This window comes from Lagopus leucura, unplaced genomic scaffold (genome assembly GCF_019238085.1).
Source record: "Lagopus leucura isolate 7727_CA_CO unplaced genomic scaffold, USGS_WTPT01 Super-Scaffold_100052, whole genome shotgun sequence".
NCBI classification, from domain to species: domain Eukaryota; kingdom Metazoa; phylum Chordata; class Aves; order Galliformes; family Phasianidae; genus Lagopus; species Lagopus leucura.
In genome coordinates this window covers 1,583,010-1,609,596 of record NW_024962298.1, presented here as the reverse complement: position 1 = coordinate 1,609,596, position 26,587 = coordinate 1,583,010, and the positions used below count along the sequence as shown (strand labels likewise).

Sequence of the window (26,587 nt, the reverse complement as noted above, 5' to 3'; positions counted from 1 at the left end):
CCCCCTTAAAGATGATAGAGCTGATGAAAAATAGGAGACTAAGCAGGACACTTTGCTCCAGCAAAGGGCAAGAAATGAGGTAGCAGGCTCCTGGTCTCTGCCCTCATGCCTCTGAGCTATGGAGAGCAGCAGGAAGCTTGTTCCACCAGGGCTATCAGGCTGCAGCATTATAACAGACAAGTGAATAGCACACATGAATAGTTGCACTTTATTTCAGGGCATCCCGCAGCAGCAGCAGGAATTAGTCATTACAAACATTGGGTCACAAACAGAACCGAGCAGTGACACAGTGCAGTGATCTTCACGTGGTCACGACCACAGCAGCGCTCACAGGCAGTTCCTATGATGGTTGTGAAGGTAGAAACTTCTTCATCTCAAACACGTTTAAAAAAAGAAAAGGTGTTGCATTCTTTGAGTTGCAATGGCAGTGTGAGGGAAGGAGGAAACCAAGGGATCTGGCCCTCCTCTTGGTTCTTGCAGAGTGCTCCAGCAGAGCACGCACCTGCAAGGAAGATGCATTTCATGTGGGTGAGACCCAGACTTCCTTCCTCAAAGAAGCCTTTGTATCTGAGAGAAAGGACAGCCAAACACCCAGATGTGCTCTCACGTTCAGAAAGCGAGCACAGGGTAAAGGTTAACAGTGCAGAAACACAGCCCCCAACCCCCCACTGTGCCCTAAACACACCACAGGAGTACAAATGATAAATCATCTTCTGTGCCTGGGGGCTTGTTATGTAGCACTACCCACTGGATTTTTTGCTTAAAGGTAAGGAACCCTAGTGCTGCATGGGCCCTGATGCTTCCTGAAGCCACACAGCAGTGACTGCAGGCCTGATGCCAGCTGCCATCCCTGCAAAAACATCTTCACCTGGTTCAGTGCCCGACTGGGCATTTAGCTTCAGCCACTGGCACAGCAGCATAGCAGCAAGAAAGGATCCTGTGATTAAGTCTTGAATGTTTTTGCACCATTGCTGCTCTGCACGTGCAATCTACAGTTTAACAGCCAACCCAGAAGAGCCGAGAAAAGCTTGCAGCCTCATTATTGAAAAAGAAGTTCCATTGCAAGTGTCTTGAGCAAAGGAATTGAAAGCAGGAGGAATAAGCCTAACAAAGTACTAAACCAACAATCAGGGAACTACTGCCCGCCCTTCTATCTCTCATGCTGCTCTGCAGATGAAGATAAGTTCTAGCTGTCAGGAAACAAGAATTGCAAGCACAAGGCTTCTCTGCTTTTCCAAGAGCCAGCCCCACTGTGCCCCGTGCAGCCAAGTCAGAACCACCACCACTAAGTGCCACTACAGAACAAGCTAAAACATGGCTCTCCTGAGGATGGGGTGCTTCTGCTTCGCCTTCCTGCCCACCCAAGGGCAGAGCAACACCTGCTCAGAGCACTGACAATTCACAAAGCTTAGTCTCTGCAAGAGCACAGAGGCTGCCCAGCCCATGCAGTTCAGTAGTCGCACCGCCAGCGGGGAAAGCAGCTTGGGGGAACCAGGCTCCAAGAGAGCAGAGCCCTTGGTCCTGCTGAGGTAGATATGGCAAGTCTTCCCCCATCACACAGCTTAGAATCACAGAATATGCCAAGTCGGAAGGGTCCCACAAGGATTGCTGAGCCCAACACCACCCAAAAACCTCACCCTACTTTTCAGAGTGCTGTCCAAACACTCCGTGAGCTCCTGCAGGTGCAGACCCTTCTCCTAACTTCCACCTGACTGTTCCCTGACACAGCTCAATGCCATTCCCTTAGGTTGCATTGCTGAAAAGAAATGGCCCCCAAACAGAGCCCTGCAGTGCCTGGCCGCCAGCCTGAAGTGTGTAACCCCATTTCCTGCCCACCCTTGAGCCCGGCCCATTAGCCAGCCACACATCATGAAGCTGCCCAGCTGTATGCCAGGCATTCTGTGAGATACTGTCAGAAATAACACCAAAAGTTTTGCTGAAATCCAAAAATGATTTACATCAAGTGGCTTTCCTTGGTTAACTAGGTGGGAAACCTTGTCATAAAAGGAAACTAAGTTAATTAAACTGGCCCTTCCCCTCGTAAACATGTGCTGGCTGTGACCATCGACTGTGTTGTCTCAATCATTTTTTCAGTATCTCCCAGCATTACCTTCTCCATAATTTTACCAGGCGCTAAAGGTAACTATAGGACTGTCAGTTTTACAAAGTCTCCCCTCCTGCCAGTTCTGACAACTGGGACAATGCAGCTTCCAGTCAACTAGAATGCCTGCAGCCTCCCAAAGCCATTAAATGTAATTGAGAGAGGTCTCAGGGTGACATGGGCCAGTTCTTGTTATATCCTGGGATGAATGCCATTGGGCCCCAGTCTTCTAGGCATCCAGCTGGAGCAGCAAATCCCACACTATTTGGGAGGTTTGCTGGGAGTTCATTGTTCCTGCAGACACAGACCTTCAAGGGTCCCAGAGTACATCACAGTGTTGAAGACAGAGGCAAAGAAGGCATCAAAAGCCTCCATTTTATCTGTGCTCCTGTTTGTGAGGCAACCATCCTTATCAAGTAACAAACCTACGTTATCTCCCGACTTCCTCTTGCTGTTAACTTATTTTAAAAAGCTCTTTTTGTTGTCCCTCACAGTAATGGCCAACTTCAGCTCTAGTTCAGCTTTGGCCACATGAATGGTAGAGAGCACCTCTAATGCCCTCACATAGCTCCTGAGATCTCTTGCAGCGGCCAAAAACTTTTCTTCTTTTCCCACTTAAGCTCTAGAAGAGATCCCTGCTTAGAGCCAAGCCAGAATTCTGTCTCACTTCTTTGACTTCTGCCACTTGGGAATCATCTGCTCATGTGCTCTTAAGAGGCAGTAGCTCTTAAGAAGTGATTATCACTGATAGACTTCAGAAGCAGATCCCCAGGGGGAGGTCTGAAGTCTGCTCTCCCCACATCCAGCATCAGATCTACGCTTCCTGGCAAAAATAATTACTCAACTGCCTCCTTTCCACCAGCAAAGCCTTTTACCCCCACCTCTGATACACTCAGCCTCTGCTCTAAGCAGAGGAAAGGGAAAAAGAAGTGCCTGATCTGTAAATGCACAGCACACAGGGGTCCACATGTGATGGGCAGGATGAACACAGCTAGAGAACAGCTAGAACTATTCCCACACACAGGGCAGCTGTCCTCATGCTTCAGCCTGACAGAATCCAGCTGCCCTGGAGGAAAGGCACCATGTGAAGCTCTGAAGTCCTCCACAGCTGCCAGAACAGGCTGTGTGACAAGTTTAGGATCAGCAGAAGCTTTGAGGGCAGGTAAGGCCCCAGGAGAACAGAATTGGGAGCAAGCAGGAAGGACCTGCAGGGACCTCCCCTGTGGGAACGGGGCCCCTGTTTGGCATCTGCCTGCTGTCTCCTGTGTCACCTTAGCCTGGGCACATAGGCCAGAACTGACCCTCACTCCAGGTCCCCAGTGGGCACATGGGGACAGACTCCACATCCATTCCCACCCCTGTGTATTCACAGCAATGCTGTGGCCCACCTGTCACTACTGGGTACGCAGCCCACTGCGACCCGAGGGCATTCCTGAAGGCCAGGGGTTGTTTCTTCCCAGAAAAGCACCCAGCCACCACGACACAGGTGTGCACACCCACCCTCACACACAGCCTCTGTGCCCAAAGGGAATGGCCAGATGGGTGACCCAATTCCCAAACCACACAGAGTGTAGGAAGGATACTGGAAACGCTGCAGGGGGGCACATCCACACATCACCTGCACCGAACAGCACAGAGGCAGAGCAACACGGCCCTGCTTCGCTGTGCTTCCCCCCCACTTCAGCCACTCACTGTGCCAAAAATAAGGAAAAAATAATTAATAATAAGCAAACCAAAACACTCTGGAAAAGTTCTTTACCGTAACATACCTTGTTCCCCCCAAACAAAGAAACAAACAGCCAAGAGAATACATGAGCAAATAAGGCCTGAGGACGTTGGCGCTCCAGGAGCACGTGCTGCCTGAGTGCTTCTGGCTCCTGATACAATCTTTCTGATGAGGGGACCAGACTCTCTCCTTGAGGGGATGGAACTGCTGTTGCCTTCATGAACGAAGAACAGGGGGGAGAATCCAACAGAACAGAACAAAATCAAATCCACCCTCTCACAACAACCACAGAAAAAAAAAAAAAATAGTTTATTTCTACACAATCCAGGGGTGCTGCTCCCACCAGGACACCTTGCTGGGTCTACCTGCCCAGAAGGACTGGGAAATGCATCCCAAGTCTCCACACCACCCACTGCTTGCACCAAAACATTTCCATGCACATCCCTATGTTAAATAGTCCCCTGGCAGGTCTGGGCAGCATTTGCTGCCCTTACTAGGGACAGACACCACTCTCCTGCGTGTTCCTTCTTACAATGGCACAAGAGAATGAAAACAGCTTTGCAGTTACATTTGCTTCCTTCTTTTTGTTTCATTTTATGACTTTTTTTTTTTTTTTTTTTAAACATGATATTTCTTCTGGAAGGAAACTCTCCAGAACTTCACATCCTTAAGGCTTGCGATGCCTGTTTACCAGTCAGGTTCCACTGGACAGCTTATGTGACAGAACTCCTGCTCTCTTCCTTCAGGTCCACGTGGCTGGATGGGCTCTAAGTGGAGTGCAGGGGGATGACGAATTTGCAGCCGAAGGGTGAGTGGTAGTTTATTCCCACTTCCTGAAAGACCTTCTGGGGAATGCCAATGTCACAGAGGTACACACGCCCTGCCCTCTCACCCAGGGGCAAAGGGAGGCCCAAGGCCAGCGACCACTTGGCATCAATGCCCTGCTCCATTTCACTTATGGGAGGGTCTATGCTGAGGACGGGTGCCCTGTTCTGGTTGGCCCAGTCCACAACTGCTTTGTACCAAGGCTGATCTCTCAAAAAGGCATTTTCATGACAATCCAGGCAGTTGATCACTAGGTCAACAGGGGTATCGGGGAGATCTGAAAGAAACACAAGCACTGTGAGCAGCAAGGAGCAGCCTCAAACCTCAAGCTAAAGCTCAGTGCCTTCCCTCCTCACGCTGTGCTGCCTGCAGAGTTTTTTCCATTTTTGCCTCCAGCACCATCAGTCTTGTTGCATGCAGTCTGGCCTCACAGGTTATCACTGCTGTCCTTCTGCAGAAGACACTGACATCAGTATTTCAAAGCTCTGTAACTTGCTTCAGCAGCCCTCAGATGGCACCACTGAGCTGGCTCTCCAGACCAGGTAGCTTAGGAAAGCAGGGGACTTCTCTTTCCATTAAGAAATGGAGATTTTTCTAATCTGCATGCTGAATAAAAAGCATTTTGTTCGGAGTGTGCCTACTGAACAGCAGTTTGTCTGCTGCAGTGCTGCCTCTTTCACTCTGTTGGCCTCCATGCACTCACTGTCTGCTGCATTACCTCGTCACAAAGCATCTGGTGTGAGGACTGCTGTTTTCTAACAGACACGTAGCCCTGGCACCACAAGCACAGCACAATATATTGGGCAGTGCTCCAGTTCTCACATTCGTTACTCCCGAAAGGTTTTAATAAACTAGGTCTGATGAAGGTGCTGGTGAAACGACAGAGAAACAAGCTCTCTCACAACAATCTGCAGAGTATCAGCTTATTCTAGAGCACTCAGATCTGAGCTCTGACAGCTAGCTCAGCAAGGCTGCACACTTGGTGAAAAACAGCAGTTTGGATGCTCATTTACTTGTAGTTTCAATATGCTGAACAAGGCAGGCCGTTATCCTAAGAGAATGGCTGGTCTGACTCAGCTTCACACAGCAGCTCTTGTGTTTGTTCAGACCGGAAACATCTGTACCAGCACAACTGCTCCACTGTTGGACCTCTCGAGCCTCTGCCATCCCACCAGCCTCCAGGCACACTTCTGGATGCCACTAGATGGTGCCACTAGCACGGACAAGCAGCACCAAACCGACCAGCAGAGACATCTGCAATCTGCACTGCTCCCCGCTTACCTCTGACGCTGGACACCTGCTGGCCTTGTGTCTTGCTGAAGAGGTTCAGCTCATTGGTAATGGACTCCAGCATCTTGACGAAGTTGGGCAGGAAAAGGATGACGTGGACATCGTGGTTGGAGAGGTGCCTTCCACAGCTGATCCCCTGGGCCCCCTTCACGTGGGGGCCACACAGCAGGGCCACCGTGGGCCGCTGATGCACGTTTTTCGGGTTCAGCCTAAACGAAGACAAGAGGGGAATGGTAATAAGGCCCAAAATCATCTATCTTTGTACTGCAAGAGGGGAAAAAAATTATCAGTAAGATGCAAATGAACAGGTGTTTTGCAAGCCTTCCGCTTTCTCTGAAGGAAAGGAACCCACACCCTTGTGCAGGGCTGACAGCAGAGAGCTGCTCTGCTTGCAGGTTTCCTTCCAGATCTCTCTGCACCCATGGCACAGAGCTGGTCCCAGCCTGCCCTGGCTCATCTCACAGCCAGCTTATACTTTCAAAGCAGGGAATATTTCCACCGCTCTTGCAGCAAGCCTGAATTTGGTACAATTTTACTTTAAGAAGGCTTTTTTTTTTTTCCTCCTGTGACTTTGAAAGGCAACGCTGTGAAAACCACAACAGTTTTATAGTTTAAGTTGTAAAAAATAAGCGCTCCAAAGCCAGCACAAGTGATAAAGCCAGTCATACATCAGGTTTTTCAGCTGAGAGGGTCAGAGCTGCCTGGCAGGTCACCACTTGCTGCTTTAATTCAAGCAGTCAGGTCCTAGAATGCAAGTAAAGCACTCCTGCACAGAGACTGTTAGGGTTTACCTTCTGTTTCAAGAATGAATCATTTGGACTTAACAATATAAGAATACATGTGCAATTGCCTGGTCACATCAGTACAACGCTAAGGGCAAGCACCAGTCAGCATGTGCAAAGAATGGCAAATGCTCTCCCATCTTGCTACCAAGTGAGGCCTGCCAAGAAGGCAAATGTGCTCAGTTTAGTTGTCCAAGAGCTAACTCAGCCTTGTGAAGAGCAGAACAGCACTTTGCTTTCATTAGCCAACTTTTTACTGCTATCATTAAACTGTAACGTGTGTAAACAACAAAGGAAAGGTTTAGCTATTTCCATGAAGGGTCAGCTCATCAAAATCCTGAAATGGTTTAAACAGCCTTGGGTTACGTCTGTGCAAAGCTAAGTTCCCTGAAGAAAATGCCCATTAAACGGCAAGAAAAACATCAGTTCTGCTTTGTCTTTGACTCAAAAGACACTTCTGCTCCTGGACACATAGCCAAAAAGAAGCCCTTCTCTTAGTATTTCATTCACCCGAGGTGGTACGTTCAGTTGGTGCTTATTTAGAGAAGGGGAAAAAAAATAATAATGCTAAAACCTCCTACAAGGGCTCCTCGTCAGGAGCCTGAGCCTCACACTTGTCTGCATGCTTACTGGAAAAGCTGACGTGTGAACTACAGCAGAAGGTCTGCCTGGCATTGGGATGAGTTTTTTCTTCTTTTAAGGAGAGAAAACAGGTGACAGCTGTCTCCAACTGCAGGACCACTGCAACAAGTGACAGCAGGCACCTACGTCACGTCTGCCTCAAAAGCAATCTCTCCGCTCTTTCGCTTATCCCCACTTAGAGGAAGAAGTTAGAGGCAAAGAAAGGGCAAAACCCCAGCAGAGGCGATGGGATGAGTGTTACCTGTTGGGTCCCCCGAGCAGGCTCAGAGCCATCTGACTTGCACACACTCCTGTCATCTCCAGCCTCCGTTCCAAGGTCAGCCCATGCTTTTCAGCAACAGACAGCAGCTTTTTGTGAAGCTCATACGACACGCTGGGCACAACCAGCCCGGAGTCTGGATTTGAGGAAGAGAGAAAGAGAAAAACCATTAAAGAAAGGGAAAAGAAATGCAACTGGAGACTTTTTTCCAGAATGCTGCAGTCTGTTTTTTCCCCAGACAACAGTTAGGTGTTACAAAGAGCCTGCTCAACCCAATAATCCCAGTTCCTTCTGAGAGCATCACATGTATTCCATCTTGCCAGCTCAGTTTGCAGCCACCCCAACTATGACCCCAAGGGATATCATCACATCAGCAGCTGCAGTGAACCCACTTATCCCCAGACACTGAGGAGAGATTCTGGAACACGCTTCCTTTCTCAGCCAGGAGTTGCTACTCTGTTTAAAACAGTTATTCCTACAGTGTCAGTAGCACAGGCAGCCTCCTCTCAGTCACAAGAGGGGCTGTAAACCAGATACTCCCTGCATTTACACTTCACTGCAGTTGGTTCCTGGATCTCTATCACAGCAAGCAGTCCCCATTTGCCATGCAAGTGTCCTCACTGCCTTGGTGGTGCCATGTCACATCATCTGCCTTCAGACACAAACACTGAACTGCAATACACTGGAGCAGCGAGGGAGAGACGCAGCTGAAAGAACAAAGTCTATAGCAAAATTCTTCTCAGACATTTGACAGCCTGGTCTGAGAGCCAGGAAATTCTCCAGCATGTGGATCAGGGGCAAAACAAACAAAAGAGGTCTTGTTAAGCCATGAGAACAATGCCTGCAGCAGGCAGCAATACCACCACTCCAGCTTGCTTCCAGCTTGCAATAATAAGTTGTGCGGAATCAGCAGGTGAAAGAGAAACAAACCTGAATAACTCTTCAGGCCAATCCATTACACACTCCTCCTAACAGGGGAATCTGGTGCTGGCTTCACAGAAGAACCCTGCAGTAAACTCCTCTGGAAACAGAGGGCATTTCTTGACACAAAAAAAGCAGCTATGGGAAGCCACAGCAATCGTTTGATGGTGTGCTGAGCAGCAAAAGAAGCTAGAAATAGCTACTGAAGGCATATGGAGAAAGAAATACAAAACACAAGCATCAGGTGAGAAAAATTGCTGCAACAGCCAGCATGATACCTCAAACATATTTGGCAACAGAAACCAGATTCTGTATTCCAGCTTTTCTCCACAGCTTTATGATGCCATCCTCTTTGGTCTGCCTGATAATCAGCCCTACGCAGGATCACAGACGCAGGCTGTTCTGCCTTTCACACACACTCCTGCAAGCCCTGGGGATCCTAAACCATCTCCCAGCTCAGAAGCAGCACAGCTCAACTCCCTCCCCGTGCAGGAGGAACACAGCTGAAGCACAGCAAGAAAAGCTCGTTTCCCTCTGCCCAGCTCACTTACAAGCACCGCTCCCAGCCAGACAAGCAATCCCAGCAGAACCACATTAGAGCTTCTGTGCCCTGAACTGTGTTACAACGCCAACTGTTTAGAGAAGGCTCAGAGTTCTGGTTTCTCTGCAGACTTGCTTTGCCCGGAATTCCTCGCAGGGCTTCTTTGCTGAAGCCTCAAAGAGAAAAGCTAAGAAGAAATACTGAAGGCCTAGCATAGATGCTCAGCAGCAGTACCAGCTCCAAACGGAGCTGCAACGGCGCACACATCCGCTCAGAAAGGAAACCTAACAGTTACTCACAGGCTCGAGCAGAAAAACAGCATGAGAACCAGTTGTAACAAGCCACTGCCGCATTCAAATGAGAAAAGCAGCGTCTTTTAATTGCTAAGAACTATCGTTTGTACTGCCATATTTCCCCAGGGTGCCAGGCACAAACCACTGAGCCGAGGCACTGCGGAAATAGCAGGTTTTGCATATCCTGAGGTTTTCAGAGCACAGGTGCTCCCGTAAGGTAACAGCAAAAGGCTGCAGCACATCCTGCAGGGCAGAGCAGATCGCACTGGATGCTGGCCTGAATCCCTACGACTTTCATCTCCCAGCCCTGCAGACACGGAGGGACCAAACGTGTTCAAGCACTTGACCTTGCATGCTAACAGCCCATTAAACCACCTCTGCTAACGACGTTTTATTACACGCCGTGCACATGGGAGCATGCACACCATCAAAGGCATCTCGGAGTCCTGACAGCAGCCGCCAAACGTTCGGAGTCATAAGCCACTAATAACACTCTGCCTGGCCCACTAGTCACGCACCTGCCCTGTGTTCACACACCCTCTCAGCTCCGGAGTCACGCAAGGCTCAATCCCATCCCTATTCCTGCCACTGCATCGGGGCTTGTTTTTCGAGCTTGAGGGAGGCCTTGGAGTGAGTAACCTGAGGTCAGGATGTCGCTGTGGTGGCACAAGCCACATCCTCTGCTCATGCGGAGCATGCGACTCGCTGAGCTCCTTCTGAGCCGTGAGCTCACGGCACAAACTCCTCAAACCAGAAGGCTGGCAGAGCCACCCTATCTATCAGTGCAGTGTTGTTACTGCCAATGCCTCCTCTTACACCTCTCTCAATCGCTTCCTTCCGAACACAAGGTGTTACAAGCACACCTCTGCCATCAGCAAGACAAAACCCAGCGCCCAGTGGGTTAACGCAAAGAGAACTGCTGGCACAGGATGGGCTCATGTTTAGCACTTGGCTTGGGCTACACTTTGCCCTAATTGCTCCCTCTCAGGGGCAGGCTTCAATGCCAAGAGAACTTCCCTTCTTCACACTCACGCAAGGCCCGACCAGTTTGACTGGCTTATCAGAACCAGGCTGAGGGAGTTAAATAAACTCTGACAGAAAGCAATCAAGGAGGCGACGGGTAAACCCACAAACAATAACACTGCTGCAACAGAACTGAACTCCTGCCAACGTTAATTATGTTTGGGTTGGACAGTGCGCCTTTATTGTTTGGTAATGAAGGTAATAAAAGAAGTTAGCTCAGGCCTTTTAATATTAAATAAATGTGTTCTACAGCTGCCTGGAAGAGAAAAAGAAAAAAAAAAAAGGGGGGCAAATGAAGCCTGAACAGTTCTGTGACACGCAGAGTATTGCTGAAGCCCAATTAAACATGAAGTTCAGCACACAGGGCACGCTCTGTCCTGTGCACGATGACTACAGACAAGTTACCCTCTTCAGCTTCTCTATGCTACACTACATGCACGCTGCTTGGAGGAGAAAAACATCCCATGCCAGCAGAAGGACTAAGCTAACTGTCCTGAAGTTATCAAAAGAAGGTTTCCCCCAAGAAGGCCAGAGCAATATTGCTGAGGAAGTCCCAAACTCCAGCTTTCAGCTGGACAAAGCACGAGAGAGGCAAAAGATGCTCAATCTCCATCTTTTACTCTGATAGTTGCTCTCCAGCTGCTGGAAGAATTAAAAGCAAGTTGCCTGAACAGATGACACAGCCCTAGACTATGGATTTCAAGGAAACTATGCATAAAAGCTCCTTCCCTCCAGCAGTAAAGAGCACCGGGTTCCACTGCTGCCCAGCTCATGCTCAAAGATTCAGTTCCCTGCAGTGGACACAACCTGTGCCCATGTGAGGCAGGCTAGCTGTTTGCTTGCTGCCTCTTGAAAGGTGTAAAGCTGGAGCCACCTGCCTGCAGACTCAGGAAAACACAAGTCTGTGCCCAACACTCCAAACAAAGGCCCTTAAGGGTCAGATTATTATTATTAAGTCAGCATTATGTTTTACTTAAGACAAATCCTGCAGGAGCTTTGACTGAAGTTCCCCTGTTTGTTTCTCCAGCACTAATGCACAGTTCACTCTGGCCAAGCAAAAACCTGTCAGATGGACACAGAGGCCTTCCCCATGACCCTGTTCTTTTCTCCTGCAGTTGCACGAGGTGAACTTCATTTGCACCCTCCTCAAAGACCCCGCAAACATTCAGCACACACAGTCACTGCAAGGCAGTTATCCATGGGCTGAAGCACTAAAACTTCCAGAGAGAAGAGTCAGCCAAGGACACGGCACAGAAAAGCCACACTGCCATCATCCACACAGAACACACAGCCTCAGTTCCGCAGTCTGACCCTGGCACATCAGCTCTGCTTGCTGCCTTGATTTACTCTGAAGCGTATTTTCTTTTTCCATCTCCTTAATGCATGGAAAAGGAGTTTCTTGCAGGACAAGCTTGAAGTCTGGGTAAGGGGAAGCACAGAGAAATAAATGCCTTACCAGTAGTGCAGGGAAAGAAACAAATACCTCATCTATCTGGCAAACAGCCCTCCTCTCTACTCATCCCTGTGTGCTGTCTCAGCAATACCCGCTGCTCACAAAGCCAGACTTCAGCCACAAGCCTACTGTGTGCATCAACAAGCCCTGCTCAGTGTGGGAAAGAAGGTAAGGTGTTGTGGCACACCAGAAATTTCAGTCTAGTTTGATGACTACAGGCCAGATGAGGGAGATTTTAATCCAGTTTAATCACCACAAACTGAAGCCTGCAGCATGCAGGTTGCATGTGATAGCAGTGATTAAAGGTAAGAGGAAAGGAGAAATGAACTGCAAAAAAGGAACCATTCAGAGACACAGAGATGACTGAGATTATTACACTGATGATGAACCCACGTGCTCCACCCTACCACAAATGTCTCTAGGCTCTGAGATATCAGCAGATCATTGGCTTTGGGGATACTGCTGAAAAACCAAATCCCAAAACACTGCTGTTTGAATTTTGCTCTGATGCTGATAGCCAGTAGGAGGAACAGAGACAGGCTCATGCCAATGGGCATTTCAGCTCTAGCCAGACAGCTTTGGAAGTAGACAGCTTACAGCTAACAGAAAGGATCAGCAACCTGCCCTTCCAGGGAGGGAGGTTTCTGTGAAACAGCTGTGCTTCCCTTTTTAAGCATCATCTAACAGCAAGCAGACAGATCAATAGCTGCTAGCCCCAAGGAATAAAGAGCAATTAAGTATTTGGGAGTGATTCACCTGCAGAGCTCCAGGAATAGACACAATTCAGCCAAATCAAAGAAATACTGGGCTATGAGCTTTGGGTTTTCATTTCTGTTAGGAACAGATTCTGACCTTCATTCCCAACTTCCTCCCTATAATCCTTTCCCCTCAGCTCCAGAGCACTGGGCAGATACCCTGCCCCACTCTGCCTCTGTGAGACGCCCAGCACGAGCTTCCAAAGTCAGCTGAGCAAACCCCAAAGCATTTTGCACTGTGGGAAAAGCCGTGCAGCCTACACCTCAAATCTGAGATGTACTGAGCCAGGAATCCACGTTAGACTTCTCATGAAGAAGAGCTGTCCTCCCTGCAAAACTCACATTTCTGCAATTATTTCAGGTATATATTGTATACAAAAGGTAATAGAAGGAGAAAAAGGGGAAAAAAAGCTTGACTTTTTGGCATCATAAAATTGGCTCTGAAAAAAGCATCCCAGTGGGATGCAGTGTCTATTGAGCTTTGCTTACATCCTTCAAGGCTCAGCTTCTTCCCAGTCAGTAACAAACAGTGAGACTGGAAGCCTGTGGAGTGACAAAGGCTGGAGATTCAGCTCGCTGCCAATCACCACCAGCATCACTTTGTGTTCTTACAGCAGACAGAATGATCAGCCAGAGCTCTTAAGACAACCACCTTCCAGGCTGACCAAGGGAAAAAGAAATGCTGAACTACTTCCCTTATAGCTAGAAAGTGCTTTTTGCAAACAGCTAGAATGTTTTCTGTGAATAAAGAACCCTTCAGGAGTCCAGATACAATCCTAAAAAGAAAATTCAGAAGCAGAAAGAAACCTTATCACAGATATATCCCAAAATAATGGCATTTGGGGCTCCTGGCACTGAGCTGACTTCAGCACTGCTGCTCTTTGAGTCACTGTAGCTTAGCATCCTCCTTTCAGCTGCTAAACAAAGAAATCCAGATTTCATCAAGTGACAGCCCATCATCGCTCCCAGCATACTGAATGCCCTTCTGTCCTTCTCACTGCAAAAAGCACTCGACTGAAAGCCAGGAACAGCAGGCAACTTACAACTGTTTACAAAAGCTTTTGCTAGCTAGCTAGTAGCATTTCCTAAGCAAAAGTAAACTTCCTCAGCTAACACAAAGAGAACTGCCCTGCGTGGGGAAAAACACATCAAGATCACAGCGATGGGATGCACAGTTTGCAGGGCTATGAACGTGCACCACACAGCACAGCAGAAGGGAGCTGCAGTCGGCAATACCTGTTGTGTAACATGACGACTTGTCTTCCAAACAGATCCAGAATCCCACACACGAGACTAATCACCCCGCAGCAGCTAATGAGGCTAGCAAGACCCTGCAGCTACAGAGAGGGTCACCACTCTCCTCTCTGCAGACTTGCCAAGAGCGAAACAAAGCAGCAGTGCTTTCACAGGGCTGCTCCCTTCTGCACGCTGCAAACAGGGTGCCAAGAGTTTCCATAGGAAAGGACAATAGAGTTCAGCAAATGATTTTGTTTCCAAGCCCTGAATTTCCACACTGAGGCTTGCTGGTTACAGCACGACAGTTTTCCTCCCAGGAATTATGCTTCTAGAAAATCATATCAGCTGCACTTCTCAAACAGTCAGTTAGCTTTTGTTTCGGTCTAGACATACGTAGAGGTTCTGTCTCTTCTAAAATAAGCCAAGCTGGAAGATGAATTGACAGATAACAAACTTGAAAATCCTCACACAAAGGAAGAAGTGCTTATTCACACATAGTGCAGCCCATTGGGAGCCTCGAGCCACAGGGTGGTGCAGCAATACTGAAAGCTTGCACAGAATTAACATGTTATTGGTTAAACTAAGCAGAAGAAAAAGAAAAAAAAGGCATCAGAAGCTATTAATACAGGCCTGAATTACCACTTCTGCTTCAGGAAGCTGTCAAAAATAGCAGATCAACAGGAAGATGGATGCCACAAAAGGAAAACTAAGATATCACTGCGTAGCAGAACCAGTAAGAAAATGACATTTTTCTACAGAAAAGCAGCAAATCACTGTGAATGAATCAGCTTCCTTCCAACAAGCATTTCACACCCCAGATGGAGTTTTTCTGAGCAGAGAAAGAATGACAGGCCAAAGACTGAGCACACTCATGCTCCACAGCCAGACTGCCAGGGTCCAGCTATTTAGTGCCTCTCTATAAAGAGATCAGACACTTGATTTTATTCTGATGTGGAAAAGCATCCCTGGGTGCCAAAGCTCCTTCACTCCTCTGCTTTGCACACTTTTTAGCACTTGCAAACTGAAGACAGGTCACAAGTAGGGTAAAGTTACAGAGAGACTGCAGCTAAGTGCAGCATTAAGTCAGACATGCTTCGTGGGACGTGTATGTATACAAAGATTCCCAGGTGACAAATACAGAAGCATACTGCATACAGAAGCAGCTCTTCAAGAAAACATCACTGGTGGTTGGCCAAAATAACAAACAAAACATTAGCAAACAGGAGATGAGCAGTTTTACTCCTCCCCAGAGCCATGGATTAGGAACTCAGGAATGGTTCTCTGCATTTAGATTTTAGGAGTACTACCTCTCAGCAGGCAGACAGCTCATCGTGCTACCCCTCACCTCTATCCAACAGCCCATTTCATGGCAGTAAGGAACAAACATTAGACACAAGGGAAGAATTAAAGCCCACATAAAAAGCCATTTGTTTGGAATTATGGATGGGAAGAGCCAGAGCCATTTCTTTTCACACCAGTGACATTAAAAGCTCCTTATAACCACGCAACAGTGAGGCAGTGGAACAGGTTGCCCAAGGAGGCTGTGGATGCCCCATCCCTGCAGGCATTCAAGGCCAGGCTGGATGTGGTTCTGGGCAGCCTGGTCTGCTGGTTGGTGATCCTGCACACAGCAGGGGACTGGAACTGGATGAGCATCGTGGCCCTTTTCAACCCAGGACATTCTATGATTCTATGATAAAATACTTGAAATCTCCTGCCTTCCATCAAGGAAGCAGGAATTGTGACATGGCTCCCATCAAAGCATGGTTCCTCCTCAGCTTCCATTCTTTTTAATCCAACCTTCAGTTTTGCTCCTTACCCCAAAAAACTTACCTTGCTGCCCTACCTGAATATTTTTTTTAATCTCAAAACTATTGCAAATAAAGGTTACACGCAGACAAAAGGCACAGACCCGACCTTATATCAGTGAACGTGCCACGCTGAGCTGACAGACACCCAAATGCACCCCAGCAAAGCTGCACGGCTTGCACCCTTATCGTGAAGGGCCGTGGCATACCCGTGCAGAACTCTTTGTTAGCATTCTGGGGTACCACAATCCGTCTGTAGACGATGGGCTCTGATTCCAAGATGTTCTCATCGTGCCGATAGCGAGCTGGCTTCTCGTTCGGGGTCCCGCGGGAACGGGTGCCGCTCCTCCTCTCGTAAGTCTCAATCTCTTCAAACACAGCTGCCTTGTCAAAAAGGGCCAGGTTCCCTTCAAAATCAAAATCTGTGTCTGGGATTTCATCGATGTCATCCCCGAAGCACTCGTCATCTTTGCTCTTCATCTGTCCGTTTTTCAGCCCGCTCTTCTTTGGAGTCACCTGGTTTGGATGGCGGCTACTGGACGACCCTAAAGAAAAACAAGAGCAAGTTCTGTAAGAGAGGAGAGCTCGTGTTTGGAGTCCACTGACCTAGGAGATGCTTGTTTCTCAAAGCACCTGCAGACCTCATCTTTGGTATGACTCATGCTGAGATAAGCTAACAGAAAACTGAAGAGAAGGCACCAGGGAAAAGAAGACTTTCAGGGACTTTCCTTTGGCAAGACTAGAAAAACAAGCTTGATCACAGTAGGTAAACCAAGCATTTCTACTCATTTAATTCAAGACAGTGTTATGTTAGCGATAAGATAACAAGAGAGCCCTGGTCTAGGACTATCTTACTCGTACTACACTGAGCTGATGTTCATGCAGCTGTGTAACCCAAGACCTTTTTGGAGTTTTCCTATATTTCAGAACCTAATGCAAGTTCTTCTCTTCCAAAATAGGCTGCCCACCTCCTAATGACCTATAAGGGATTGCTTAAAACCCTGAATGTGAAACACTGCTTTCTCCTCTCATCAACTACCAACAGATGCATTTCCATTCCCTTATCCATACCTCATTATTCTTTTTACCCACTATCTTGCTCGTTTAATTAGACTGCTTTCCAATCAGTAATTGTGAAAGCCTGCTTTCTCTGAAGTGATCCTGTCAGAAAACTTCTCATTCTGATGGAGGATACAAAGCCATACAAAATTACAAGGCCAACACATCCTGCCTTTTTGCCTTCTGTACATTATGCACGTCATTCATATGCAACCGAGTCCAGACAGTATTTATCTGACGTTGTTAAATCTGCAAATCATCACCTATGACATTCAACAGATGGAGAAACAGTTATGAGATCAAAACAGCTCGTTTTGCTAAAACATTTATTGTATTTTAAGGTAATCATCCTGGAGTATAATTAATGTAAGTGACTATATGCACAGAATCTGATAACACTGAAACAAATTACCACGAGATGACGTGTGCTCTTTGGTGCATGTCTGCTCCTTGACAATCACCTCCACAAGTCCAGCAGCATAATTTCTTTCCCAATTTACACATTACTGACAATTAGTGAGGAAGGATGCAAAAAAGCTTCAGATCATCTAAGGATGTTTACAGAACAACCCACAGGCTTTCAACAGGCAAAACCTTCACGATGTCTGGATAAGCTACTTGCAAACCAAAAGGCTTTGTGAAGTCTTCCTTCCCTGCAAAACCATCTCCCTCCACTGACCATTTTCCTACAGCACTTTGTTGGCTGGGGCTTTGTTTACAATATGGCAACAGTTGGAATGCTCAGCTCATAGCAGAGTAAAACCAGCTAGCCCCAAGCACCCCTGTTAGCACCTAAACAGAGGTCCCTGCAGCAACACAACTTCCCTCCAGAGTTTATTCTAACCTCACTGTATCTCTAAGCATAGCACCAAAGCCACTACAAAGCCACAGTTACCAGTGCAACGGTCAGCATGAAATACTGCGTACAGCATTTGTCAACACTTTCTAGAGTCTCAACAACAATTTGCTGTTATTACTAACTATAGCAGGTAGCTCGTCTAAAAACTCATTTGCAAGCTGCTAAAGACTTCATAGTTTGTAACTGGGTGAGAACAAACTGCTGAAATACAGGTTTTGTCAAGAAGCCACTCAAGTGTAGAGAGCAGAATTGAAGAATTGCTGGTAACAACATAACTTAGAGGGCAAGGACAAGCTGTATACAAGCTGCAACCAGTTATTTACATACAGTTTGAAGTGAAAGCTTCTGCTAGCACAGTTTTCACCCTCACCCCCCCTCAGGAAGGATTCCCAAACGAAAGTTAACACACAAATCACACCAAAGCTGTATACAACTTGACGTGGAGCTGGCAGACATTGCATTCAACACTGCTGCTAACAACAGCAAGAGAAACAAAAACCCAGGCCAACACAACAGGCCAAGTCTCCAAACGTTTCACTGACTGCAGGTCAAAGCAATAGTCAAGAGACTCGAAGCTCGCACAAACGAGAGCCTGCACTGAACACAATGAGGGAACAAGCCCACTTCTTGTGTGAATGTCAGATGTTATGGCAGCTCGGTCTGTTCCTGTTACCCAACAAGAGTTCTTACGCTCATTGCCAAGTTTTTCTCCAATCAACTCTCCCCTACCCTCAGCTGACCCAAAAAGCAAACTGTGGGGATGGGCAGCCCCACAGTGCAGCAGATCCAGGGGACAGATGCAGCTGATGTGAGCAGCGTGTAAATGCTGACTGAATGAAAAACTGCATTAGAAAAACGGCAAGAACAATGGCTGGAAAGCTCCTCAGGCTCCCCTGCAGATCCAGTGAATGGGAGCCAAGACCATACCTCATCAAAACGAGCTGTGCCAGCATTGTGCTGGGCAGCTCTCTAATCCACACCAATAGATGCCAGCCCTGAAATGCTGCTGACCCCACAACAGGCTGTCTTATTATAGTCTGTGTAACCACCCACTAACAGGGGCTGCAGAGGCTTCCTACTGCTCCAAGCAAAGGTCAGTGGTGCTCCTCTTCCTCTCTAGATGGACAAGGAGGCAGGCAGCTGGCACCAAGGGAAAAGGGCCTAAAAACTGGGCGAGGGGAGGGAAGGGAAAGCTCATGCTAACAGAAGTACCAACAGCCTTCCAGGTTGCTAGTGTGACTCTATCCCAGGGCCTTCTCTGAAAGCTGCTATTCACAGCTCTGCTTGGTTACAAAGCCTGATCCCCATCCTCTGCCAATCAACCACAGCAACTCAGAGCTTCCAGCTCAGCTCTTTTCAGAGCCACTCTCAGAGCCTCCACTCTGCGTGCACATGTGCACAGCATACCAAGGAGAACAGCACATCTCCACATCAAGCTAGCAGCTTGATATTGCACAGAAAAAGAAAAAAAACCTCCCTATAAAGACAAGCAACACTCCCCAGCCTCCTGGTTTGTTTCTTAGAAAAATATTTTATGTATAGCATACAAGCAAATGTAAAGCCTCGAGTCAGTTGGCTGCCTTTCCTGGCAGACCCCTGCAGGAGCTCTCAGCAGCAGCCCTGGCATGCAGAGCCCCACTCAGGCACAGCAATACCCCACTGTGCAACCTGCACTGCTGCTTGGTGCTTATCAATGCCAAGGCAGAACTCTGTCCCTGACTGAGCACACTAAAGGGCAGCAAAAGGTCGACTTTGAGCCACGCAAAGCATGGACACAGTACAGCTGAAGTGCTAGATGACATCCCAGCCCATCCTTGCCTTGATTCCTGTGGCCAGGACCACCACCATCCCACTGTGGAGAGACTCATATATTATTTGGCCTGCTCTCCAAATAACATTCCAGAGGGTAAGAGATCAATTTTTCGCTGACAATGAGGCCAAGCAAATAAGAACCTATTCCTAGCACCTTGCACAACTTGTTTTAGACAAAGTCTGTAAAAGAAAAATCAGACCCACTGTTGTGCTTATGTAAAAATATCCAAGCTGTTGGTGGGCTGAAGTACTTTGAAGCCTTCACTGCACACCCCACACCTACCCGGTGCTGTTATGTGAAGTGACCCGGCCACAGGCTCTGCTCAGCAAGACCAAATAAAACAGGAGTTACAGCAGATAACTAGGGGTAGAAGGAAAACAGGCAGGCTTGAAGATGGCTGGTTCACCAAGGGGCACGTGCCCTCCCCTCACGTCATTCTGCCTTCCTCCTCCCACTTAACTGCTTGGCAATCTCTTTAAAAACACAAACAAACAAAGAAGTGAATATGAAACTTCAGAAGTGGTCCTTCCAAGAACACAAAATTACATCTGTTAAACGTCCTAAACTGATTAAACTGACAGAAATCAAAGGATTACAGTTGTTTCAGAAAATAAGCTGCTGGTGGGGGAGGAAGGCTTCCAGAGGTCCAGGAACTTCTCCAGACAACATCCAGCCTTTGATCTCCCTGTTTAATTGGCCCTGTCCACCTTGGGTTTGTTTGTTTTCCATACACAAAAACAAGGGGGAAAAAATTAAGTCGTATATCCTGATGCTGTAATCATTGCATGATAAAGATCTGGAAGGGAGCATAGCCCAGGGGGCTTCATGGAAGAAAAAACAATGGTGAAAACAAACGAACATACCCAATTTTGGCACAGCATGAGAGCTGGTTGAGGGTTTTTTTTCAAACAGGAATAAAAATAGGGACTCCTGGCTTTGAGATGCACTGATTCTATCTTGACATCATTCTCATTAGAGGATGCTGTGTTGTCAAAAACACAGCAAAAACCACTTGTAATTACTTGTAGGGCAATGTTGTAATCAGTTATGGTTATACATGCTTTAACTAGAAGAGCTTCACACTATCATAATCTGGTTCTAGTTCTTTTTAGAGGAAAAACTGAGGCTGTCTTTTGGGCCATTTTCAATAAGGAAAGATAACAGGAGTTAGGAAATCATTCTAACCAGCATTATCCAGCCCTATCTTTTGCAACATTTCATGCTGATGAAGCAGAACACACAGGCTGTTCTTCAGACTGAACGAGGATGGGCAGAGTTAAACAACAGTAAAACATGGCACAACTGCAGTGCAACTGATCTTTCCATTCAGCTCATGCCCCCAAATACAACTTGCCCTTTCTGTTTTGTCATAAGCAGTGCAGCAGAGCATCTTCCCACAAGCTCCTGGATATACTCTCCTCCTGAACACCAACCCACAGGGCTGGAGAGTGTAAGGAGAAGCAGCTGTGTTCTTCAGCACCTGTTGTCCCTCTTTGCTGTGTGTCCACTCATGTCTTTTCCCTGTTGTCCCCCCCAGATATCTGCTCACTCCTTTTCTCAATCCAACCTCTAACCTCCCACCAGCAGAAAGAGAAGAAAAGGGTAAGAAGAAATCATGCTAACTTTTATGGGCCAGTAACAACATCAAGAGCTCCTCACCACCCTCCCAACCTGTTGGCCACAGGACTGCAGCGCACAAATGTTGCCTTGGGCCCCTGCTACTTACTGCAGAAGCCAAGGAAATCACCCTGTTCTTGATTTTTAGCTGATAAAGTATTGTAACAGCCAGAGATTTGACTGCATGAACATTCTCACCAAGTTCTGCATGAGATCACACCACCACCATGAAGGAAACATAAACAATGAATCACAGGACAGCCTGGGTTGCAAAGGAGCACAATGCTCATTCGGTTCCAACCCCCCGCTGTGTGCAGGTCACCAACCAGCAGCCCAGGCTGCCCAGAGCCACATCCAGCCTGGCCTTGAATGCCTGCAGGGATGGGGCATCCACAGCCTCCTTGGGCAGCCTGTTCCACTGCCTCACCACTCTCTGGGTGAAAAACTTCCCCCTGATATCCACCCTAAACCTCCCCTGTCTCACTCTAAACCATTCCCCTTGTCCCATCACCACCCACCCTCACACACAGCCGTTCCCCCTCCTGTTTATCCGCTCCCTCCAAGTACTGGAAGGCCACAATAAGGTCTCCCTGAAGCCTTCTCTTCTCCAAGCCAAACAAGCCCACTTCCCTGAACCTTTCTTTGCATTGCTTTCCTTCATCCTCCACCTCACTGCATATTCTCAAGAAGCCTGCAGGAACTTTTCCATTTGCTATGTCATTGCTCTTGGTTTCAGCGTTCAACCTTTCAAGTGCAAAACCTTTGCAAGATCCATACTTGCAATACTCTGAAGCACAGCTAAATCTCTCCTCACCATTCACCTTTCTCTTCCCCAGACCTTTGGGAAAACAAGCATGAAAGCAAGTAGAACTTTTGTTTGAAATACAATTGCTGACCAAGGGCATATATTGCAGTGGTAACCCAGGCAGGAAGGAAAGTGACAGGTGAACACACATACTCACAAGAATTGTGCCTACGACGAAAGCCTTTGGATTGAGTCAGGGTTTCCATGTGCCGATCCATGTAGCTCTTGGAGCACTGCTGCTGGGGGGAGATGATAATATCCTGATTCTTCATGTCTGTCCTCCTCGGGATGCTCTGCGGGGCACTGCTGGAGAAGGGCTTCTTTAACATCTTCCCTGTGCCATTCTGGCTGGGCCCCACTTGGCAGCCAATGCCAGGGATGCCCGTGTCTGCCTGCTGCAGGTCCCCACACTGCCTGCTGTCCCCTGGCCCTGGGATCTCCAGAATTTTCAGCTCAGTGATGTCACCTGCCCTAAAAAAAACAAGAAAACCAGTTCAAGATTCAGCATTCCAGTTATTTTACAAAGGAAAACAACCGACGTTGGACAGGGGATCGGTTAGGGGTTTCTTTAGGTGCCATTATCAGTGGAAACAAGAAAAAGAAGGAATTTAATACTCAGGCACATATATTCCAGGCATCAAAACATTCAGCTGAAATCACATGTATTAATAAAAACCTCAGTATTTCTGTGCTGCACCTGGATTTTGTTCCGGAGGTTCTGTTCCCAGCTTAATAAGGAATCAATCAAGCAAAAAAATAATAATAATTTTTAAATGAAGGCAAACAGCACAGATCTTTCCAAAAATCTGTACCTTAACAGTTTCTAGATAACAATTATCCTCAGCCTGGAAGCTATTTTTAATCCATATCTACATAAAGCTATCATTAAATTAGTGCAATTCACACTTGGACATAGTTGGCACTTGCTGTTTCAGGAGGAGGATGATGTAACTAATGTAGCAGTGAGTGTGAGCCAAAACAAAACAAAGAAGTGGTTGCAAAGACCTCCATCTGGACTGATTGCAAGACATAAATTAGAAGTTCAAGGCCTCAATTTCAAACTTAATAAGTATGTGTCCAAGGGGGATGCAGAACTAACAGCAGAAAATTAGCAAGTGCCTGCTAAAGACTTCCACTTGTCCTGGAAAAACACGGGAAAGGACAATGACCAACCTCCTTCCAAATGCCAGTTCTTTAGGAAAAACAGTTCATCCCCTGATGTTAGTGCTTTATCTTAATTAAAAATAAAAATCAGTGGCTTGGAGACTTAAATTCTGTATTATGAAAGTTGCACTGGAAATAGGAAAATGTCCAGTGACAAACAACTCTTATTTGTTCTTTTCCTGACCCCCAGTGTTACCAGGAGCTGGTAGGAAGCAGCACATGAGAATGACCACAGCGCTGCTCTGGTTCAGCACCCTGCTCCCAAACTCCCTCCTGTCTACACGGCGGAAAGAACATGGGGCAAAGAGAAAGGAGGTGGTGCTGGCTTTGAATAACTGCACGTAATTAAATTGTACTGGGGCAACCGACCTAATAAGTGCAACCAGAGAGTGGTAAAGCGTTATACACACTGAGAGTGAAGCTTTAAAAGAGGACCAACTTCTCAGCTAGTCAAGAACTGAGTAGAATGTGTTCACGCAATACATATAGAGCCAGAACAACAGTCTTGTGCACAAACTAACAGAAACACCAGAGGCACTGCTCACAGGAAGATGCTCACAAGCAGCAGGAGGATTTAAGGCAAAGAGCCTTCTCTAGGAAGAAAAAAAAGCAAAACACCCATCCAACCCTCACCTGGAAAAGACACAGCAGTCATTGGGACCAACACTAACCTGAAGGTGACTTCTGGCACGAGGCACTTGACCCCGTTGTGGAAAGGCCGCGTAAGGGAGATGGTCTGGCTGACCTGATCCACTGCAGACACTCGCCCTTGGTAGACTCCCAAGCTTTCTCCACAGTTAATTGACACGATGCTCCCAAGCCAGTCCGTAGCCATATTTCTGGCACACAGTTGCTGCAAAGACACACAGGCCTGGCTGTGAGAAGACGCAGACGTGACAACCTGAATCAGCATCAATCGCATCCCCCACCCCACGCGTTGGCTCCCACCCAGGCTCTGGCTTCATCAGCTTTTCTCCTCTTTGTGAGCTGGAAATTACATCCACACGGACACTGAGGATCACATTGAAGCGTAAATCCCTGGACAGGGCTCTGCCCAGCAGCCTGACTTTAACCACATCACCCTTTGCATAAGTGAAGAAATCATTCTGTAGCAGATTTCGAGACAAACAGCTTTCAACTGCTATTTGTAGCATCCTGTTTTGCCTGTGTACATTCTCCCTGTGGTTTCAAACAGGGAATTTATCTTCCCTCTGTACAGACAGTGAGGAGAACAGCTTGTGTGAACTGGTGAGGACACTGATCCCGGTGTGTAGAAAGAAACCCAACACCTTAAATCATAGAACAGCCTGGGTTGAAAAGGCCCACAGTGCTCATCCAGTTCCAACCCCCTGCTGTGTGCAGGTCATCAACCAGCAGACCAGGCTGCCCAGAGCCACATCCAGCCTGGAGGAATGCCTGCAGGGATGTGGGGCATCCACAGCCTCCTTGGGCAGGAGGAAACCCTTTAAGGAAATGGGCAGGTAAAGAAAACGACACCAGAGTCCAGAACAAAAGTCTCCAGAGCCAGGAGGATCAGCATCATAAACAAAGCACGCACAGCTTCCCAGCAGCTGCACTAAGTTCTACAAGAACATAAGAAACACAAAGGTGTGCTGCATGCTCAGTCCCATGTAACTCCCTCACAATTCTGATGCTTGACTGAACTTGCATCAGCACACTTTGAAGCAGCTGAAGGCATCATTTGATCCCAGGCTTTATTTTCCAGCCAAACAATGCAGGAAGATAACAGGCTTGTTGCCATCACAGCATTACAAAAGCTAACAGGCTCTCAGGTAACTAATCACTGCATGTATTTGCCTTTCTCTGTGGGATATTTGCTCAGTTTACCAGACACTTGTTAAAAAACACAAAGGAAGAATGTGCAGAACGTAAGCCTGGGAAGATTAACATCACTACATCCCACATTTTTATGAGGCATTTCCATTCTCTCCTTTCTGTTCTGAGCTTCCCAGAAAAGAGATAGAAAGAAAGCCACTACAAATAGCTAGGACATATACATGATATCAGGAAAACCAAACCAAACCTCATTTCCATGAGCTTTCAGGAGACTTAAAGTGTGATGCTTCAAAGGGAAGCGAACACCAGACCTGGTCACCACACTGCAGATTTTAGAGCCTCCTCACTTTCTTGCTTCTATATATTTATATTAACCCACAATAACAATGCCTGGATTCCAAGGTGACAGCCAATAAAAAGCACTTCCAAAACACAGACAACACAACACCCCAAAGCATCTGCAGCAAAACTAGAATTTCATCCACAGAATATCCCAAGTTAGAAGGAAGCCGTAAGGACCCAGTCCAACTCCTCCCTTCTCAGCTTTTCACATCTTTTGTAAACCAGCCAAAGAGCTTAGTACAAATCACCACCCCAACAGAATCCTTTTCAACTAGTCTCTCTCTACAAAAGCATCACCATGTTTGTAAGCAAACATAAACAAAGGAACTCCTGATCTCAGATACTCTCACTTTATGGGCACATCATTCAGAAAGGAGGCATTACCCATCTAGTCAATGAATTACTCAATCACAGGGAGAAAAGGCGAGCACGCTTGTTTGTTTACACACGCACAGAAAGGAAAACTTCCTGTCCAATGCTGTCCCTCATACTCCCAATTTCTGTCCCCACAACCGACAGATATCTCCAATTCCAATTCCCTCACACACCGTATCTCAGATATAAGCTAATGATACCCCGTTAAGTAATACAGAACGCCGGTTAACACGCGCTCGCAGCGCTTGGAAAGAAGGGAGAGGAGCCTGACAGCCCGGGATGAGCATGTGGATGTACACAGCGCTCTGGAAGAAGGAAGGCACGAGGCCCGCCTCCCCCTACCCCAATGATGAGCTGGCACTGAGGGGATCCCGGCGGTGCAGCAGCAGAGCGGCCCGCCAGCCCCTGGCCCTGCAGTTCAGCCCAGCCCATTCCAGCCGCCCTGAGCACAATGCCCCGCAGCGCTCAAGGCCCGGGAGGACCCAGCGGCGGCCCGCCGAGCCCTAGGCCCAACTCCCGACCCCGCTCCCGGCCCCGCAGGCCTAGCGCTCCGCAGCCGCTCCCCCAGGCTCCGGAAAGGGCTCACCGCCACGGTTGGGCCTCAGAGCAGCGCCGGACGAGGCCCAGCCCCCGCCAGGCCCCCAAGCCCCGGCCCCGCCTCACCTTACAGCCGCCGCCGCCGCTCGTCGCCCACCCGCTGCCGCCTCCCCTCACGTCTCTGCGACGTCCGGAATACGTCACTTCCGGTCCCGCCCGACAGCGCCGCTCACACCGCCGGCGGGCGACCATAGAGAGGAGCGGACGGGAAAGAGAGCGCAAGGCGCATGCGCGATGGCGCGAGGCTACTCAGCCTTGGTTTTAGCGGCGGAGGGGGCTCTGCGCATGCGCCGAGCGCTGCAGGGCGCATGCGCAATGTGCGCTCGCTGGCCTGAGTGGCTGTAGTGCTGCTACGTCACCGCCTCCGTCGCACCTTTGGCAGTGCAGGATCGTAGTGCTGTGGCGTGGTGTCATGGAACGGCTTGGGTTGGACGGGATCCCCTCCGTGACCTCCACCGTGCGTGCTGTCACACCTCCCTCCCTGCTGTCACCTCCACTGCCCCC

The 26,587-nt window shown here is 48.0% G+C and overlaps 1 protein-coding gene across 1 annotated transcript; it reads right to left on the bottom strand.

Moving 5' to 3' along the window:
* Positions 1-185: 185 nt before the first annotated feature.
* EDC3 (enhancer of mRNA decapping 3) lies at positions 186-26,203 on the bottom strand. Its single transcript, XM_042885636.1, has 7 exons — positions 26,150-26,203; positions 23,644-23,825; positions 21,966-22,279; positions 15,865-16,200; positions 7,608-7,761; positions 5,934-6,151; positions 186-4,929 (listed from the first exon to the last, which is right to left on the bottom strand). The coding sequence occupies exons 2-7, from the start codon at positions 23,805-23,807 to the stop codon at positions 4,595-4,597; spliced, it is 1,521 nt and encodes a 506-aa protein (XP_042741570.1). The 5' UTR covers positions 23,808-23,825; positions 26,150-26,203; the 3' UTR covers positions 186-4,594.
* Positions 26,204-26,587: the final 384 nt, after the last annotated feature.